Source organism: Pinus tabuliformis, chromosome X (assembly GCF_031772625.1).
Source record: "Pinus tabuliformis cultivar Carrire ecotype Pingquan chromosome X, CPIR1, whole genome shotgun sequence".
Taxonomy (NCBI): domain Eukaryota; kingdom Viridiplantae; phylum Streptophyta; class Pinopsida; order Pinales; family Pinaceae; genus Pinus; species Pinus tabuliformis.
In genome coordinates, this window is record NC_142308.1 from 1239387571 (window position 1) to 1239408571 (window position 21001).

General features: G+C 40.0%; 1 protein-coding gene across 1 annotated transcript in view; it reads left to right on the forward strand.

Annotated features, from left to right (window-relative positions):
• The first annotated feature begins 311 nt into the window (after window positions 1–311).
• The window catches only part of LOC149144446 (tRNA (Ile)-lysidine synthase), a 74418-nt gene continuing 53728 nt past the window's right edge, over window positions 312–21001 (forward strand). The window contains exons 1-3 of the mRNA XM_089453077.1: window positions 312–1134; window positions 9220–9333; window positions 9577–9855. Coding sequence (XP_089309203.1) covers window positions 595–1134; window positions 9220–9333; window positions 9577–9855 — 933 coding nt within the window. The 5' untranslated portion in view covers window positions 312–594. The remainder of the gene's footprint in view (window positions 1135–9219; window positions 9334–9576; window positions 9856–21001) is intronic.

Below are 21001 nucleotides of genomic sequence, written 5' to 3' on the forward strand. Positions count from 1 at the left end.
AAATAAAAACACTTGATTTAAAAAAAAAAAAAAAAAAACATTCCCTTCTCATAAAATCCATTTAAAAATAAAAATGAAACTTAAATTAATAAAGTTTACTTATTGCTTCTCATAAAATCCTTTTTAAAAATAAAAATAAAACTTAAATTAATAAAGTTTACTTATTGCTAACTTCTTATTGGATATTTCCTATTATAAAAAATAAAAATTACTTATTCTATTACTTATGAATAAATTTTATATTATTAATAATTATTTATAATGAGAAATACCTCTCTTTATCTAAATGGGCGAGTTAACCAAAGGAAAAGACTTGCACATTTCATTTAATGGAATTTCATAGCCCCTGAAAAACAGACACGAATTTCCTTCAAGTTCCATTCAATGTTTGCAAGGGATTTCTGTCTTTCAAATATCAAAACTGTTCATCACGTATAATTCAATTTACTAACAACTGTTTATCCTGGATTCGTTTATTTCCCTCGCGTTGCAGGGTTTGTCCAGGGAAGGAGGAGGAAGGGGGCTGCCAAGCCGTCGCAGTTCTGATCTGATACATTTGGTTGAATTCAAGAAATTGGATTCCCGGTGCCTGCAATGGTAGTGATTTCGTTTTACAGGGGGAATCTGCACAAGGTTCCCGACACTCCCAGGCGATGGCCCATCCCCAAGCCCTCTATATCTCTTCGCAACTTCAAAATACTTCTAGACAAGCGCAGCGAGGCGCTCAAGCGGCTGTATGTTCAGGATTCCACGGAGCAAGACGAAGCCGAAGGCATGGGCGATAATGACTGCGCCAAAGAAGACGACAGGTGCCTTCCCGACCTTAAAATCACCGAAGAAAATAAGCGGAAAAGAGAGCAAGAATGCCTGGATTACGACAAGGAAATCAAATGTCCTAAGACCACAGAAGTTCACCAGCCAGATGCCCTGGCTCAGATGGATTGTGGTGATCCAGTCGTCCCTAAAAATGCCAGAGACCCAAAAAGGGCCTCGGATTGCTCCGGACCACAGGCTTCCGAGAGTCCGAAAGCAAGAAAATCGGATGCCGAGGAAATGGACGTGAACTCAGACAAACAGGATTCAGGCTCCGTGCCAGAGGAGAAGCTTCCAGAGGCTACTAAACCCACTCAAGAGGTAGCTGACTGCGTTTTATTTTTATAGTCTAATTATTGGAATTACTGCAAGAAAATTGCCCTTGAGGACTTCCGTCGGCTTAGGTGCCAGGTCTGAATGATAAATTTTCTGCCAAAATCGCCCGAGGCTTTCGTGTTATGCCATTTGGGTGGCGCGGACGGCAGGGACAATGTAGCGTGGTGGTTGGGTTAAACTCCGTAGACCTCACTAGTTAATCAATGCCCTGCTGGTGGCTTATGTAGAACTTCTCACTTTTGAAAGAACTATTAACTTGGCATATATTGTCCAATAGAAGGGTTTAGAGCTGGAGGTCGATGTTGCCCAGTAAATTCGTGTTAAAACTTCGATGGGCTAGGAATCGAACATTGTATCTACCCTGGCCAGTGGGCTGCTCTACCTTGTGATACATACCCATTTGATAACAGGCAACGTCGTTCAGATCAATGTCCATAGAGACCTGACCAGTAGACTTGTTTCTCATTCCGTTTCTGTTCCCGTTGTCATTCCCATTCCCCATTGGGACTACATTTATACACCACCATCCTTTTTTATATGCATGATATATGCAGGGAGGGGGGTGGGTACACGTTGCTTATCCGCCAAAACTCTGTAGTCCTTTTTCTTGTTCTGTTTTGTTTCTCGTTATGTTTATGTTTCCTGTTTCTGGCAAAGTAGATTTCTTATCCCCCAAAACTCAATTTTACAGTCGTGTTGTATGCTGTGAGGGAAGTGGTTCACGTTTCTTATTCCCCAAAGCCCTTGAAGTTCTGTTTCTTGTTCTGTTAACCATGTAGTCGTGTTTCTTATTCTGTTTATGTTTGCCATTTCTGGTAAAATAGGTTTGGACTGTGGATTGATATTTTTAAGAATGCCATAGCAAATTTCCTGTGAATATAAAGCAAAGTAATTCCTAGGACTTAAGTAAGTCATGAGATGTTCAAATAGGAAAATCGTCTTTGACGTTGGTGTAGCCCTCGTAGATTTGGATGAAAATCCAAACATTTAGATTTGCTTTTTCTTAGAAATCTGTTATCTGAAATTTAGTATTTTACATGTATGGAAAACCCTCAGCCCTACCCAGAAGGTTCTGCCAGGTTCTCTGCTTTACAATCTCTGTTTGCTGACTTGATAGACATTATACTTTTATTACATTTATAAATCTTAATCTCGGTTTTAACAAAGGGCTATCATCTACTTCCAATTTCTAAAAGCGCAGTATGCCGGACATACTAATGCAAAAGCAGACACAGGAATGCGGCTCTTCCCAATCTATAGTGTGGGTTTTCTGGTTGCTGCACAGCCTTGCCACGAGTTACTTGTTATGTAGTTCTCCTTGTTGTCAACTTGTCAATCTCAGAGGTGAAATCTTCATTGTTTGTGCCGAATCTTCCGTACTCACTAATATCCTTGGGGGTCTCAGAGTCTCCTACCTTGAAGCTCCCACTTGTGTTGCAGGATCTCCCTTCTCACACCCTGTTACTTCCGCCTATTGCTCTGTACATTTGTACATTCGACATTCCTTTTTCCATGGCTTTGTTTTTTGTTTTGAACTTCTATATTTTCCTGCTGTTCTACTTGAGTTAAATATTTGGATTTGTTAACAATTGTCTCTAGCCTAAAAAATATCTGCAAGCTTTTATTGGAAGGATTTTCAGAAACAGATTTGTCTTTTTCAGAGTTCTGGTTTCGTCATGCATGTAAAAGCATAATTTTATTTATTGTGTGTGTTTTTCTAAGGATCTATTTTTAAAATTGTTCATCAGAAAAGTCTTTGAAAAGTCCCCAGTTAGAGGGATGATATGTATTCTTTTTGTCAAAATAAAGGATGTAGGGTTAAACTGAATGAGGTTGAGATTATGTAACGCTACCGTTTCAATGTTTGCCAGAGCATGTGGCTCTGAGAATCTGGGTATTGTTTTCTTGGTAAAAATTTGATTCCTAGTGTGAGTTAGACCATAGACATATAGGTTGATAATCCTAGTGGTATATAAAGAGGAAATCAATGTTCCACCAAGTTTCCGTGATGCGGGGATGCAGGAACAGGGAAACATTGCCAGGGGATATGTAGAACCACCACCAAATTTTAGGGAACGTCGTAGGGGATGTTTGGGTTTTCAACATAGGGGACCTAACCAGAATACTAAAAAAAATATATTAGAAATATGCAACTTGAAACGTAAATGAATAACATGGGGGAATGTCCCCCTTGGGTCCCCACATTGTGGGAGTGTGGGGATCATGTGCCCCACCCTTGGGAACCCTGTAATGTTCCCTACTAATTAATTGCCCAAGGGGGATGAAGTTGTTGATTTATGGTAGCATCGGATGTGCTTTAAGTCTCAAAATTTGCAGGAAGGCTTAGATGCATGCATTTTCCAATATCTAGAAATCATTTTGGGAAATTCCACCCAGAGACAGTTTTATCAAGATAATTAATTATTTTTAATGGGACCAAGTCTAAACTTAAGAAATTAAAATAATTAAAGAGTATCAATCTAATTGTGGGTGTAACTTCTGGAGGAAGACGAGGATCAAACCAAAATAATCTAAGCCATTGATTAGAAGTTAATCTGGGCCGTTGTTTGTCCAATAGAAAGATATAACAAAAGGCTCGAGGGGCACTTGGAGAACATAGTCGGGAGATCAGAAGTTTGATTTTATGGAGCAGAGCAGCTGCTGGAGAGATTTTCGATAGTGATCTTTTGTAGAGAGGGGTAGGGATAGTATCCGAAGGTAAATCTTTCTCGGTCGGAGAATACTTAGCAGAGAAGAGAGAGAGAGATCCGGTAGAGGCAGCGCAGAGCCAGAGAGGTTGATGCAAAGTCACGCAGAGGCAACGTAGGTTGATGCAGAAGCCTTGAGGGAGTCCGAAATTTGCTGGAGGGTTAGACTTCTGTAGCTGGAAGCCGGGGTGTGAGACTGGGAGAGTAGATGTCAGAATCTCAGAAGCAAATAGATCAACTGGCAAGAGTGACGCAAATCCTAAACAACGTGATCCTGGGTTGGTGCAGACACTGCACATAGGCAGGTAGGGACTATTCATTCAAGGGCTGGATCAGCCAGGATCTCCAGTGATAGTGTGAGGTAATCTCACAAATCTCTCTGTTAGTGATATTCTTTGTAATTGGATTGTCGGGAAGACATCTAGAGATTGTATTTAGAAATTACTATTGCATAATAATAAAACTCTCAACTGCTTTATCGGTTTTCCCGCATTGGGTCTTTCCGGGGACATTTGTCCAAAAATAACTGTGTAGATGTGTTGTATCTCTTTCTTGTTCAGTTTCTTATTTTCGCTTATAATTTAAATGGTGTAGGTTGCAGTGTATTCGTTTTAGTGTTTACTGTAGGAAACAATAAATAATTTGCTTCAGTAATTAACAAATAGGAGAAATGTAATCAGTTGTTGCAGTAGTGATTCAGGATTCCGATTTTTCACATTGTATCAGAGGTGTAGGTGAAACAAGAGAACAGTGTCGGAAGAGCCCAACACTGAAGGAGGAAGGGAGTTTGAAATTTCTGCAGAGGCAACAAATCGAATCCCCAGAGGGTTTGTGCAGTTAGGCCAGGAGGGCAAGATTTTCGTGGTAAATTTCTCTCTGGGTGAGTCGATAGAGAGGTAGGATTTCCAGATCAAAATTTGTCAGCGACAGAGGGAGTAGCGTAGTAGAAGCTTCAACGAAGAGGGGTTCCTGGTGTGACGCAGTTTTCTGCAAGTAGTTGTTGGGTAGAAAGATGTCAAAAGGAAGATGAGAGGCACTCGAGGGAATTCATTCCTCAGAGAATTCCTAGCTAGGGAGTTCAAATTCTCATTTGTTGAGCAACAATAGGAGAGAGGAGGTTATTCGACATTTCGATTGGCAGAGATGGTAGCCAGTGGATTGAGAGATCAGGATAGGTTGGATAGTGGGGCATCCAACTATGTGATCTGGAAGGCAAGGATGTCATGCCTTTTGGATGAGCATTTTCTCAAAGTCTATGTCGATAGAGTGGTAGCTGAGCCTATGGATCTAGATCAGCTCAAGAAGTACAAGGGAGAAATGGCAAAGACCAAGAGAATGATCCTCGACAGAGTGAAGGATCATATAGTCTATCACATCGCTGTCAGAAATATTGCCAAGGAGATGTGTGATGCTTTGTTGACGCTATATTAGGGATCTTCCGAGTATCAGAAGATGTACTTGGGGCAAAAGATGAGATCCACGCAGATGCAAAAGGGGGAGTGCATTGATCCGTTCCTCACTAAGCTTCAGGAGACCCGAAATCAGGCAGCTGTGGGGTCAACACCTCAAGGTTCCGAGATGGTAAGACTGGCCCTAAATTCAGTATCTGAGGAGTGGCAAGTCTTTGTCCAGAGCATCCTGGGCAGGGTGACTTTGCCAAACTAGGATGAAATGTGGGCAACTCTTAAGCAAGAGGAGTTGAGGAGAGACTTGGTCAAGTGTAAACTTGATGGAAGCAGTAGCAGTGGGTCGAAGCCCAATGAGGAGGAAGATAATGCATCCCTCGCATCTAAGGGGCAACAGGAGCAATGAAAGAAGAAGAAAGATGTCTTGAAGATTAAATGCTTCAGGTGTGGTGAATTCAGTCGCTACGCAACACAATGTCCTCTCAGGAAGAAGGACAAAGATGAGAAGCATGATCCGAAGGTTGCGGCTGCGAAGATCGAGGAGGATGAGTTCGCCATGACAGCCCAGGCATCTCCAAGAGGGAGGTGGGGATATTTAGAGTTGTAGTTCGAGCTACAGAGGGGCAGGATCCTTGAGGAGCCCACCTCATGGATCAATTCCTTGCTACGGGAGCCCAGATCAGTAGTAGCAGTATGGACCAGTGTTAGTTGGTGCAAAGGAATGTCGGAGTGACAGTTGTAGAGGCTAGTAGCGCCAGAGACTTAGCAACGCAGAGCAGAGTTGGCAACAGTGTAGATGGCACAGAGCAGAGGTCAGCAATAACACAAAGGCTTCAACAGGGTGCATTGCTAGAGCACATTCCTTGCTAAGAGGGAGTGTTTATTTATGGTAGCATCAGATGTGCTCTAAGTCTTAAAATTTGCAGGAAGGCTTAGCCACATGCATTCTCCAATACGCAGAAATCGTTTTGGGAAATTCCACTCGGAGACAATTTTATTAAAATAATTAATTATTTTTAATGGGATCCTAAGTCTAAACTTAGGAAATTAAAATAATTAAAGGGTATTAATCTAATTATGGGTGTAACTTCTAGAAGAAGACAAGGATCAAGCCAAAATGATCTAAGCCATTGATTAGAAGTTAATCTGAGCCATTGGTTGTCCAACAGAAAGATATAAAAAGAGGCTTGAGGGGCACTTGGAGAACACACAGTAGGAAGATTAGAAGTTTGATTTTCTGAAGCAGAGAAGCTGCTAGAGAGATTTTCGATAGTGATCTTTTGCAGAGAGGGGCAGGGATAGTATCCAAAGGGAAATCTTTCCCGGTCAGAGAATACTTAGCAGAGAAGAGAGAGAGATCCAATAGAGGCAGCGCAAAGCCAGAGAGGCTAGCAAAGAACCACACAGAAGCAGTGCAGAAGCCTTGAGGGAGTCTAAAATTTGCTAGAGGATTCGACTTCTGCAGCTGGAAGCCGGGGTGTGAGATCGGGAGAGCAGAAGTCAGAATCTCAGAAGCAAATCGATCAGCCAGTAAGAGTGATGCAGATCCTAGACAAAGTGACGTTGGGCTAACACAGACACTACGCAGAGGCAGCCAGGGGCTGTTCATTCAAGGGCTGGATCAGCCAGGACTTCTAGTGATAGTGTGAGGTAATCTCACAAATCTCTTTGTCAGCGATATTCTCTGTAACTGGATTGACGGGAAGGCATCCATAGATTATATTCAAAAATTACTATTGCATAATAATAAAACTTTCCGACGTTGCACTGGTTTTCCCGCATTGGGTTTTCCTGGTGGACATTTGTCCAAAATAATTGTGTAGATGCGTTGTATCTCTTTCCTGTTCAGTTTCTTCTTTCCGCTTATAATTTAAATGGTGTACGTTGCAGTGTATTCATTTCAGTGTTTACTGTAGGAAACAGTAAATAATTTGCTTCAATAATTAACAAATAGGAGAAACATAATCAGTTGCTGCAATAGTGATTTAGGGTTCCAAATTTTCACAGAAGTAGCCTATCAAACCGCATAGGCTATAGTCAATCATAAATGGGGAAACTGGTTATCCATTGTTTTTGGGGCAACATTGGGTAAATTGGGGTAACATTTGTAAAGGAAGCCAGATTTGGGGCTAAATGGAGGGAGACTTGTAACCCCTCAAATTAAAATAAGGAGAAGAGATTTCTCATCGTGGTTGATTGGATATTTCTGTTTTATGAGCTGAGGCTCTAAGGGTTTTAAGAGCCCTTTTTCTTTGATTGGTTTCGGTGGTGAAAGATTCCACCCTAGCCAATCTCTCTCTCTATTCTGCCTGGTATAATTCTTCTGAGGCATCTTTCATCTGGTTTTGGCAAGCAAAAGGAGGATTTCTGTGGATGATCTGGCTTGAGGAGTCATGCTGTGGTATCTTTCATCTGTTCAGGGAATTCTGAGGCTAAAACCTAGGGCAGCAAGGCAGCCTGAGGTTTCTGTGGATGATCTGGCTTGAGGAGTTACGCTGTGGTATCTTTCATCTGTTTTGGGAATTCTGATGCTAAAACCTAGCTCAGCGAGGCAGCCGGAGGTTTCTGTGGAGCGTAAACTAGCACCAGACCTCTTTCTGAGCCAGCAGAACCTTTAAAGGGCCTAGCGGAGGTCATTCCGGACTGCAAAATTCTCATCAACACAACAGACATCCATTCTGTGGCAACGAGGCCTAGCCTAAGGCAATTTTGGAGCAGTGAGGATCCCCTCTAGGGTTTATTTGTATCAGCACAGGGTTTTTGTGGCTGCAAAACAGTTCTGTGGTTCGTGAGGCCTCTTTTAGGGTTGCAGATCAACCTCAGAAGACAGTGGATCTCCTCCAAACCCACAGTGGCACTTTCTAAGCAGTGATGTATGGCAGCATAGGGTTTGAAGGTAAATTTGGCCAGCGTATCTTTTTCTAGAGCCCGGTGGAGGCCATTCTAGGGCTGCGGACCAAGTCCTTAGCATACCCTGAAGCAGTGGACTCATTGTCCAAGATTCTGTTGAGTCAACCGCCTCTCACTAGCACTTGTTGGTGGCAGCAGGTAATCCTGGGCAGCGGCAAGGGTCTGTAGCAGCAGGGCATGCAGCTGAAGGCAACAGTAAGATAAAAGGGCTGTTACGGAATCACTAGCATGGTTCTAAAAGTCACTATCTAACTGTCTCCTGAGAAGCGAGGATACCAACAGTCCTGTAAGTTGGTCATTGGGTCAGATTTTTTGATTAGTGTATTGACTGTTGTTGGAATCATATATAAAATTGCTAGAGTTATATTGGAGGGATTGTCACTTTTATGATTGCTATACAACCAGCTCTACTGATGTAATAGCCCTAAGAGTGGTTGTTAAATCAAAACTGTTGTGAACTATTGATGTATTGTGAAATCTACTGCTTGACTACATTGTTGTGTATTCTATATCATCTCTGTTTGGAATTGAAAGGAATGCTGTGAAAATCAGTAGAATTTTTCTTGTGATTGTATAACACTAAGGGAAAAAAATGCCTCAGGATATTACATGCGTGTGTAACACTGGAGGAATGGCATAAAATGGTATGACTCAGAACTTGATTCTCTGTCTTCTCAAATTCCAGTATGTATATGTAAATTTGTTTCATCTTAAAGAACTCAATTGAAACTTTAGCTTTTTAATTTTGGAGGAATGGAAATGAATTATCCACGTGGAAAATATTAGCCAGTAAATTTCATAGTTACAATGGTCACAAATTAAATCAATTCAGAGTGATTGTGTTGACAAGTATGTCCCAGTTCCAGTGGATGATATTGTAAACTTTAACACCATTATGGGGAGGACTGGGGACTTAAGTAGCCTTCAGAGCTTAGCTTATCATTTCCGCCTTGTTTTTTCTGCATATAGTGCTTTTAAATGTTATAAATCTTATTTTAGAATTTGCTATACAAGTAACTTCTGTTCATAAACCTCTGTCTGGTTAGGTCCATAAAAGTTCACAGATTATTACTGACAAATTGAAGAGGAAAATGGAATTGGAGGTGAAGCTGAAGGAGTTGACAGAAGAGAAACATCATCTTGTTCAAATGCTCAAGCATGTAAATTTCATCTTTGACCTTGTTTCTGTTAATTTTATGTTTCTTGTTGTGTGTTTTTGTAGCGGGTCATATCAGAATAAGTTTAGACTTTATTTTGTGGCATGAGAGTCATTTGATTCACAATTGTGAATTTTTATCTAAAGCATGACTATCAGTGTGGTCTGTATTAGTCACTTTTTAATGGACAGACAGCTGTATTGCTATTTTATCTGAGCAAGCAAAATAATTTTCAACTTGTAACAGATTCTTAGTAATGAAGAAGAAATGAAGAAAAGAGGTCAAATGGCTGCCCAGTCATCTGCAATGCATGTTTCTGTTCCTTTTCAAGGAGAAGCTACAGCTGATGGATCCCATACGAGGCAGGCTGGCCGCAATTGTTATGGTGATCTAGAAGAAGGAGAGCTGGAGGATGCCTGCACTCCAAGTCCACATTCACGCAATCTGCATCATGTGCTTGGACCAGCAGGCTCTGTAGGTTCAGTTCTTGGCCGCCCACCAAATAGCTCGCAACAACAAATCCAGGTATGCCTTTGCTTTGCGCGAGGATATCTTTTATCTGTAGAAATATCTGTTGGAGACATTGTCAGTGCATTTATAGAGGTAATGGTGGCGTTTATGGAGGTAAAGGGATGAATGAACTATGGATTGCATAGGAAAATAAGGTTCAGATTCATCATGCTGATACCATGTTTAATGGGAACTGGATGCTGTAGATGAAAATATCTCTACTTAATATGTCAGATATGGTTCGTGTGGCAACTATTGAAACTGCACTTTATGTTGTTAGTTATATTCTGGCATTTTGTAATGCTCCAAGGATGTTTTCTATTTTTCTTGGATATATTTGTGATTATTGAGTCATTTGGTAGTTGTTTCACTATATCCAACCTATGTCACATGGTTCGGGTTCGAATTCGAGTCCAGCAACGATTAAGTTCGATTTGAGTTCGAATTTTCCGATGAGGTTCGACATTAAGTTTGACTATACATATTTTTCAATATATATATATATATATATATATGACATAAAATAATAAAAAATTCGAAATCGATCCATAAACACATGAATACAAATTCTTATTAGTAAACATACATGAATAATTTAATCATTCTAACATCTAGTTAAATGTAAACATACACAATAGTAGTTTGCAAATGCAAAAAGAAATAACAATTTTTAGTCTTCAAAATTTAAATGAATGTCTATAATGTCAAATGCTAGTAATATTTTAAAAAATCACATAATTAAAACATAATCAAAATTTAAACATACACATTACAATACAACTATATTAAGAACTCATTGTAGAACATCTTCAAATTTCAAAATTTTAAAAAAGAAGCCATAATGTAACTCATTTTGTTATAATCTATAAAATTATAGAGTTTAGGCTTCTGTGATCCATATCAAGTTAGAGAAAGATTCTTCGGCGAAAATCACATGGAATCTCATTTGTCGACGCGTTTCGAACCAATTAGTGTGGTTCATCGTCAGGACAAGTTGAAGAAACAGATCTAGCTCATCATGCTAAATAGTCTGAGCAACGCGTCGACAAATGAGATTCCATGTGATTTTCGCCGAAGAATCTTTCTCTAAATCTATAAAATTGTTCTAGGAAACTCAAAAACATAGATAATCTATAATTATGGCCCACTTGTAACATCAAAAAGCTCTAAATCATCATGAGCAAATGGCCTAGTAAAGCCACTAGACTAGTGATCATGATAATGTCATCAAAGTCACCATAATATCATCAAAGTCATTAATACATGGAATTCCATCATTTGGCTCACCTAGTGAGTCACCATCAATGCTAATATAATATGGAAGTCATAATGCCAAGTAGTTATAATCCATAAAATTGTTCTAGGAAATTCAAAAAGATATATAATCTATAATTATGGCTTACTTGTATCATCAAAAATCCCTAAATCATCATGGGCAGATGGCATAGTAAAGCCACTAGAATGGTGATCATCAAAGTCATCAATAGATGGAATTCCAACATTTGGCTCATCTAGTGAGTCACCATCAGTGCTAATATCATCTTCTTCTGGCACTGGATCATCATCAAACCATGGCTGAGAGGAACTAGATGCATCTTTGGCCACACTACTCAAGGCCAACTTCAAATTACTGCGAACATAAACAAGGTCTTCCAACCTTGTAGACAATAATTTCTTTTTCTTCTTGCACTGAATATGTTTAAAGCTACTCTAGTTCCTTTCACAAATAGAGGCACTTGATCCCTGACTCAAAATATGAATTGCAAAACGTTGCAATTTAGGAGTCTCTGATCCATAAAACTGGCACCATCTCCTTGGAGGAATATTGGGCCTATCTTGTACAACATTAGACCTTGCAAATATTCCCTCTTCCAACCTGTATGCTCGGAGCCGCTCTCTAATTACCCTGGATTCATCTAGATTAGGAACCAACTGTTCAACTGCATCATAAAGGCTATTCATGACTTTTGCATCATTTGTTCTTTCTATCCCAAAGAGCCTAGGATCTAAATAACAAGCTGCTGCATGTAAAGGACTATGCAACATTTTCCTTCTTTCATCAATCACCTCCCATATTGCAATGTACTCATTTTCCTCATTATTAAAAGATTTTGCAATGGCTTCTTTAACACGATCCATGCCCTCATAAACAAAACCCATGGAAGGGGTATCACTATCAACCATGCGAAGCATATCAACAATTGGTTCACATACTTTTAAGACCTTCTGAGCATTGTCCCAAAAAGCATTCCCTAAAATCACCTGTTCCAACTCCTTTCCTTTAGATTCTTTTGAAAGATGAGACTTTTCCCACTCAGTGTTGCAAAAAACACCTCTTATACTCCCTTTTTCTTCAACTAACAAACTTGGTGTCACAAGGCCTGAGAAACTCTCTAGATGCTTTACTCATGTACAAGCTCAATGTGAGTTGATGGTTAAATATGAAGTGAGAAATTTGTTTCCCCTTCTTAATTGTCTTGTTAATCCATTGAAACTTTGCCAAGTCATGTACCAATGAGTCAAGACAATGAGCAGCACAAGGTGTCCAATATATTTTTCTGTATTTATCCATGACCATTTTTCCTGCTCCTACACAATTTGAAGCACTATTAGTTATAACCTGGACCACATTTTCTTCTCCAACCTCAAGAATAGCTTCCTCTAAAATCTTGAAAATAAATTCAAAGGCCTTCTTATTCCCTGATGCATCAACTACTTTAAAAAAAATTACCCCTTTAGGGCAATAAACCAACACATTAATAAGAGGTCTATGATTCATATTTGACCAACCATTTGATAAAAGTGTGCACTTTGTTTTCTTCCAAGAGACTTTGATCTTCTACAAATTTTTTGTAACTCTTTCTTTTGACCTCTTCAAAAGAGTGGTCCTTATTGTCTCAGAACTAGGAGGGACATATCCTTTACCAAAATTTGCCATCATCTTACAGGCATTGATGAAGTAAGGCCTTCTTGCCACATTAAATGGAATTGCAGATTCAAAGAATGTTAAATTATGGCACGTTCGATGCTTAGAGCAGTTTACTTCAAATCTTTTATTAGCCATTGTTTAACAATCACATAAACATAAAGTAAAGTGTAGATAGTACATTAAACGATCGACAGAAAACAAGCCAATACAAGAGACACAAGATGTGGTGGCTAGCCAAGGACAAACCCCAATGCAGGGAAACCCTTTGATCAATTCTTCTTTAATATTCAATAGTTCAACAAAGAGAAATAATACTATTCAGAATTTTGTAATTTTATAACAGCAGCAGCAAACCCTAAATCAACAAAGTCAAACTTGGTCAAAACAACGCCGAATTGACTTTTAGTCAACTTTGTCAGGCCAGGGTAACTCCATAATGAACAGAAGACAATTGAGATAATCTTTCATTAAGAGAACTATTGTTTATATACAAGAAGGAGACGGAACAGTTCATCTTCTTGATGACTGTTCACGTTCCAGTTCACCCATCCGTTGAGGATTAGGTGTCAACATTCCCCCCCTTAATCTGAAGGGATGTTGGTGAGTCCAAGCATCGTTCTGAATCTTTCAAGCTTTTCTCTTCCAAGCGCTTTGGTGAAGATGTCTGCAATTTGCTCGTTTGTGGAACAATGACGGAGATGGATTGTTTTGGCCTCAACATGATGTCGGATCAGATGATATTTAGTATTGATGTGCTTAGTACGATCATGGAACTTTGGGTTCTTGGCCAACTTTATTGCAGAGGTGTTATCAATCATGAGTGGAGTTGATTGTGTTTGTTTTACCTGCAAGCCTTCAAGAATTTTCCTGAGCCACACAATTTCTTTCGTTGCTTCAGCTGCTGCCACGTATTCTGCTTCTGTTGTGGAATCTGCTGGTACTGATTGTTTGCGTGATCTCCAGGAGACAGCTCCTGATCCAAGACTCATAGCATATCCTGAAGTAGATACCCCAGTTTCTTTGTCTCCATCGAAGTTTGAATCAGAGTATCCAATCAAGTTGAAGTCGTCCACCTGTGTATACTTGATTCCAAGGTCTTGAGTTCCCTTCAAGTACCTTAGAACTCTTTTTGCAGCAGACCAATGTCCCTCACAAGGCTTTTGCATAAACCCGGAGAGGATTCCAACAGCAAATGAAATGTCTGGTCTGGTAGTAGTGAGGTAGATGAGACTTCCTATAAGCTGTCTATACTTTGTTGCATCCTCAAATTCCTTTCCTTCAATAGATGTGAGCTTCAAGTTTTGTTCCATTGGAGTAGAAAGAGGATTGCACTCTGTCATGCCAAATCTGTTTAACAAATCTCCAATGTATTTCTTTTGAGAAAGAAATATGGATTTTGGATGTTGGGTTACTTCAATGCCATGATAGTAATGAACATAGCCCAAATCAGTCATTTCAAAACTTTTTCCTAATTCTTTCTTTATGGATGCAATATAGCTTTCATTGTTCCCTGTCATTAAAAGATCATCTACATATACCACAAGATATACAACTGTTTTGCCAACTTTCTTGACAAATAAAGTTGCATCATCAAGATCAAAATGTTTGAAGTTGAGTTTCAGAAGATGCTCAGTTAGTTTTTCATACCAGGCTCGTGGTGCTTGTTTGAGGCCATACAAGGACTTCACAAGTTTGCATACTTTGTGTTCATGTCCTTTCACAACAAATCCTTCAGGCTGGGACATAAAAACATTCTCTTTTAGATCTCCATTCAAGAACACAGTTTTTACATCCATTTGATGGACTTTCCAACCGTTCTGAGCAGCTAGTGCAAAGAGTGTCCGGATGGTTGCCCATTTTGCTGTGGGGGCAAAAGTTTCTTCATAATCGACCCCTTCCTTCTGTGCAAAACCTTTTGCCACAAGCCTAGCTTGGTGCTTGTCAAGTGAGCCATCAACTTTGTACTTGTTCTTGTAGACCCACTTGCAGCCAATTGGTTTGGTTCCAAATGGAGGATCAACCAGCTTCCAAGTGCCATTCTTTATGAGGGCATCATACTCCTTCTGCATCGCTTCTTTCCATTCATCATGAGAAGCAGCTTCTTTGAAGGAAGTTGGTTCAAAATCTGTAGACAAGTTCAATTCACAATCATAAGTAACATCCATATCAACAGGTGAATTAGAGTTATCTACATCACCTCCATCTTGTCGGTTTGTATTTCTGGTTCCTGTTTTTCCAATTTCATCAGGATGAACACTTTCAAGTGTCTTTGTCAACCACTTTGGGGGACCTTTCTGAGATGGTCCAGGCTGCTCTGTTGATTGAGTTGGGTCTGAATCAAGATTGAGTCTCCCAATTCTATCAATTACATCACTTAAAGCATCATCCATTGTTGGAGTGTCATGCAGGGGAGATTGTTCTTTAGAAGAAGATTCCACATGTTGATCTAGTATAGGAATCCCCCCTTCAAGATGTGGAAGCTGATTATCAAACTCTTGAAATGATTTCGGTTTTGTGAATCTATCCAAGCGATCAAGTTGCCGCTCAACAACACTGTCAGATTTGGATGATTCAAGAAAAATGACATCTCTAGATAAAACAAACTTTTTATTTACTTCATCATAGAGGCGGTATGCTTTAGATGTGTTTGAATACCCCAGGAAGATACACTTACGACTTCTAGCACCAAGTTTGTTTCTATGTACCTTTGGTATTAAAGCATAACAGGTGGAACCAAAGATCCTGAGATGTTTTACCGAAGGAACATGTCCATACCACAATTCATAAGGAGTCTTGTTTCTTATAGCATTAGATGGACATCTATTCTTTATATATGCAGCACATAGAACAACATCAGCCCAAAACATTGTCTTTACATTTTTGAAGAAAAGCGTGGATCGTACCATATTCAAAATTGTTATGTTCATTCTTTCAGCTACACCATTCTGTTGAGGATTATAAGGCACAATTGTTTGATGTTTAATCCCATGTTGGCGAAGATAGTGTTCAAATTCATTTGATGTATATTCTTTTCCATTATCAGTGCGAATAGACCCAATATGAGATTGTGCATCATTTTCAATCCATTTATGAAAATTCTTGAATGTTTGAAAAGCATCAGATTTGTTCTTCAATAAATAAACCCAACACATTCTGGTGTAATCATCAATAAATGTCATGATATATTTATTTCCATTTGCAGAAGGAACAGGCATTGGACCACATAAATCTGAATGAATGAGTTCAAGCTTCCTATGTGCTCTTGAATGTGAATCATGAAAATACTGTTTGCTATGCTTTCCTAGAATGCAAGCATCACATTGCTTATGTTTTCTAGGAATTGTAGGCAAACCAGCAACACCATTTTTCTTCAACAAGCGGAGACTATCATAGTTTAAATGTCCAAATCTAGCATGCCATAATAAACTTGACGGAAGTGTACCTTCTTCATGATGAGAAATATATGAGAAATGTTGTGCATGAGCAGAGGTTCCTTGCAGTTTAAGAAGTCTTTCTTCTTCTATACCCCTCATGACAAGTGAGTGGTCAGATGCCTTTCTTACCTCAAGCTTTTCGTCAAACATGTGAATGGAGTGACCTTGTTGGCGGATGTGGACCAGGGACAACAAGTTTCTCTTGAGCTGTGGGAGATATAGAACATGATCCAGAAGAAAGTCTGGAAGACTAGGCAGTTTAAGCCTGATTGTGCCAAGCCCTGATGGCTTGATTTTTGACTGATCTGCAAAGTATACTGCTCCATCAACATTATCAGTGAAATCTTCAAAAAAATCTTTCCTATGAGTCATATGACAGGTTGCTCCTGAATCAAGCATCCAGTCATTTTTCGAAGAAGCAAGTGAAGCATTAAACAAATCTTCATTTACTCCAATGTTACATTGTGCCTCAATATAGTGAGCGGATTCAGGTGTTTTACCTTTGTCTGTGTCATCAGTTTTACCTTTCTGCTGATTTCTTCTCTGCTCAAATTTGTCCCATGGTAGCTTGCATGTAGAAGCATCATGTGATCCATTTCGTTTGCAGCGAATGCAATGCAGATCTGCCTTTTCTGCTTGAGAATGTCTGCCCCCCCTGCCTCTGAAGTATCTTCCTCTTCCTCTTCGTCCACCTCTTCCTCTTGTAGAATCTTGAGCAGGATGCTTTTCTTTATGAGCAAGGCAAACAGTCTCTTCAGAAGATTCAGGGACTGTTTTCTTTCCAAAGGCTTTCTCTCTTTCAACAAACTTTTTCACAAGAGACTCAAAGGTTATGTCTTTAAGATTTCCATTTGCTTGTAAAGACTCAAGATAATTGGAGTAGGTAGGATAGAGTGCTTTGAGAAAGGCAATAAGAGAGATATCGAGCTCAACCTTAGTGGATTTAATATCATGCATTATAGACTTTATTTCAGATGCAAGAGCAAGAGGATCATTATTCTTCAGTTCAAGAGTGAAGAGTTTAATCATGAGCTGAACAACTTCAAGTGCAGAATGTGAATCATAGAGTTCTTTCAGCTTTTGTAAAGCTTCAAAGGCAGTGGAATAGGATGAAATATGACGACTTACTTCTTCATTTACAGATGCTGCGATCAATGCATAGACTTTGCTGTTCTTGTTTTCCCAAATGACAAGTTCTTTATTTGATGTACGCTGCACAGGGTCTTTGTCTTCTTTTCCGACACACACTCCCTTCCACAACTAATTGTAGATGAGGGTGTGTTTTACCATCCGGGACCATTCAGAATAGTTCTCCTCGCCAGTGAGAACTATTCCTACCATAGAAATGATTGAATGCATTTTGTAAAAAAAACACTTCTGCTGATAAGAAATTTCTGCTGATAAAAAAAAACTTTTACTGATGTACAGTGAAATTGTACTCAAAAGATTTCTGTGGGAAATAACTTTGCATTAGCGTCTACAATATAAATCCCTTTGATTCTCTAGACCAGCTGTTCATCCATACATTCACTCATATCATAACTTCAATATCTGAATACTTAAAAATTACAATGATGCAAACTCGGAAATGTTTGTCAATATTTGAACAGTTTGTTAAAAAAATGCTAAAGAGCTGCTGCATCGCATCTCATTCATTCCCGATAAAAGAATAATAAAATAAGGTAGCCACTTCAATCCCAAATCATTCTCTTCGGTGAGTTTGTGTTCTTCAATAGTTGACCACGCTCATCGAATGCTCTGATGATTTGTGCGTGTAGGGTTAGTGGTTCGAAGGCCACTGTAACCATGGATTTTGAGTTCGATTGCTGTGAATACAAATGGGTTGGTCTTAACAATTTGGGGCTTCTTAGACTCCCGCAATTGTTAGCCGACAGGTAATGCGGAGATGCATTAGCGTCTACAATATAATATTTGTGCTTGTTTTTACACCATTGCTAGCATTTTTTAATGTCAGACATCGATATTGATATGAAAATACAATGACATCAATAGAAAGTTCGAGTTCTGCTTAGAAAAACACCAATATTCTTAAAACACGTGAAGCATATACAACCAACCTCATGTAGCTTCTTTCTGCGCCCTTTAGCCTCAATTGGAAACCGCCTCAGTATTAAAAATATCCTTCCTCCATATAGCAGGAAATCCAACGCTGCAAAAAATGATATAACTGCAACAAACAGTTTTGCAATTGCCTCCGCAACATTGCTGTCATCAATCCAAAGTTATATCCAAATGCAAATCTGAATAAATTACACCATTTATAATATAATAGGGAACGGAGCTAGGAAAGTTCCAGCAGAGGGAGTGAGCGACATGACTTCGTTTCCTTCTTTGAGAATCGCAGTAGACTCCAGAAAAGAACGAGGGACAGAGTGTAAAGGTTCGGCGTCAGGGCAGATTATCAAGGGTATATTAACGCTTATGCTTCTCAGATGCATTCAATATCAAAAACGCATCAACGCTCAGGTGCATTCAATATCAAAAACGCATCAACGCTCAGGTGCATTCAATATCAAAAAATGCACATTCAGCAGCGCAGAGGCACGCAGTCTCAGGTGTAACCGAAACGCACATTCAACAGGGCAGAGGGCGCAGTGTCAGGACAGAGGGCGCAGTCTCAGGACAGAGGCAAGAGTTACAGCTATTTTAGGGACTGGGACCTGTGCTCTGATACCATGTCAGGCCAAGGTAACTCCACAATGAACAGAAGACAACTGAGATAATCTTTCATTAAGAGAACTATTGTTTATATACAAGAAGGAGACGGAACAGTTCATCTTCTTGATGACTGTTCACGTTCCAGTTCACCCATCCGTTGAGGATTAGGTGTCAACAAACTTGAAGAACTCGATTTTCAACTACTATCTTCAGCAGCCTAAAACAATCCACAATACTCAGTCAAACAGCAGTCAAAGTTCAGTAATCTGTGGTCAGCCCTAACCAGTCAATGCTGGTCAACTTTTAGGTCAACGCAACCCCTAAAAAGTCAACGCAGGTCAGCCCTTGGTCAACGCTTCATAAAACAACCAAGCACTTGGTCAATGCAGCCTTAGAAAAGTCAACACAGCCCAAAAGTCAACGCCGCCATAGAAAATTTAATGCAGCCCAAAAAGTCAACGTTGCCCTAAATCAGTCAACGCTGCCCTAATTCTTCCTCCTTGCACGTGTGAGAGAAGCTGCTCCTCTCCTTGCCTAATAAGATGAGGAGAGAGAAGATGAGTTGATAATGAATCAACCTCACTTGTACTTATATGATTTGCTGGGCATGTGTACCACACATTTAGCTATTGGCCAACCTTGACAATTTGTCAAGTAAATACAAATAAATTCATGTCTCCATAAATACTTGTCGGAATTGGATGATCTTTAAATCAATCCTACACATTTCGACAAGAGGAATCCAGGAAAAATATCAGCTGCCATAAATAAGGTGACCCACATGGAGTTTGGCCCTAGTTGCCAATTTTAACACTCCCTCTCAACTAGGGAGAACTCCATCTGTTAATTTTTCAGACCGTCAGTACTATCTTTGCCATCAAATGCACTGCCCTGCACTGCTCGACTCTGCTTTGCTCTGTTGAACTATGAAGAAGAAAAATGATCAAGGATGTATCATACCATCCTCCATTGGCCCGAAATCAGTGTCAGAGTGTGTCATACCACTCTTACTAATCCCAAATCAGTGTCATTTATCCTAGATCAGTGGAGGTCATCCTAGCATAGGGAGTACGGTAGATACAACGATGCGCCCATCGATAGTACTACTAATGGTCCCTAACCCCACTTCCCTACTCATTGATCAGATGAGAGGTACTTCCCATGAGTCCCAGACTGCATGAGTAGGATGCCTCGACAGGAGAAAGAATCATCCTGTCCCATAGTGGCTACGAGGTGCCACAGGGGAAGGTTGAACCTTTCACCCTGTACATAGTGCACTGCCAGGGGAGGGTGAGTTGCCCTGTGTTCACATGTTGCTCGAAGAAGTACCCTGCGCCTCCTTGGAGCTCCCAAAGCTCAATGTATGCATCATACACGACCCTCATAAGAGGGTCTCTCAACGACACCAAGTCATTCTCGGAAAGTCAAGAATTTGACCTTTCCCAGGGGCTTCGTCAAAATGTTGGCGACCTGCTCATCTGTACTGATATGTTGGAGCCTTATTGCTCCTCGCTGCACCATATCCCGGATATAGTGGTACCTGATATCGATATGCTTGGAGCGATCATGAAATACGGGATTCTCTGATAAACGAATCCCGCTCTGGTTGTCACACATGATCACGGTAGTATCCAATGTAAATCCAAACAGCTCACTGAAGAGCTTTTGTAACCAGACCGCCCCACAAGAGGCCATACTAGTAGCAATGTACTTTGCCTCGGCGGTGCTCAAAGCCACCAACTTCTGCTTCCTGTTCATCCAGGATATCGCGGCAGATCTTAAAGAGAAACAATACCCAAAAGTGCTCTTTCGGTCCACCACATTGCCTGCCCAATTAGCATTGATATATCCATGTAATCTCACATTTCCGACAGTGTATCTCAACCCATGAGTGATTGTGCCACGAAGATATCTTAATAGATTCTTGGCACCAATCCAATGTGTGTGGTGAGGCTCAACCATATGTTGACTCAATGTGTTGATTGCAAAACATATATTCGGACGGGAGTTCACCAAGAACATCAATGCTCCGATGAGTTGACGATACTCGGTAGCATTTTGTAAAACAAGTCCGATAGCACTACTGCTTAACTTCTTGAAGTCAAGCTCCATCGGGGTA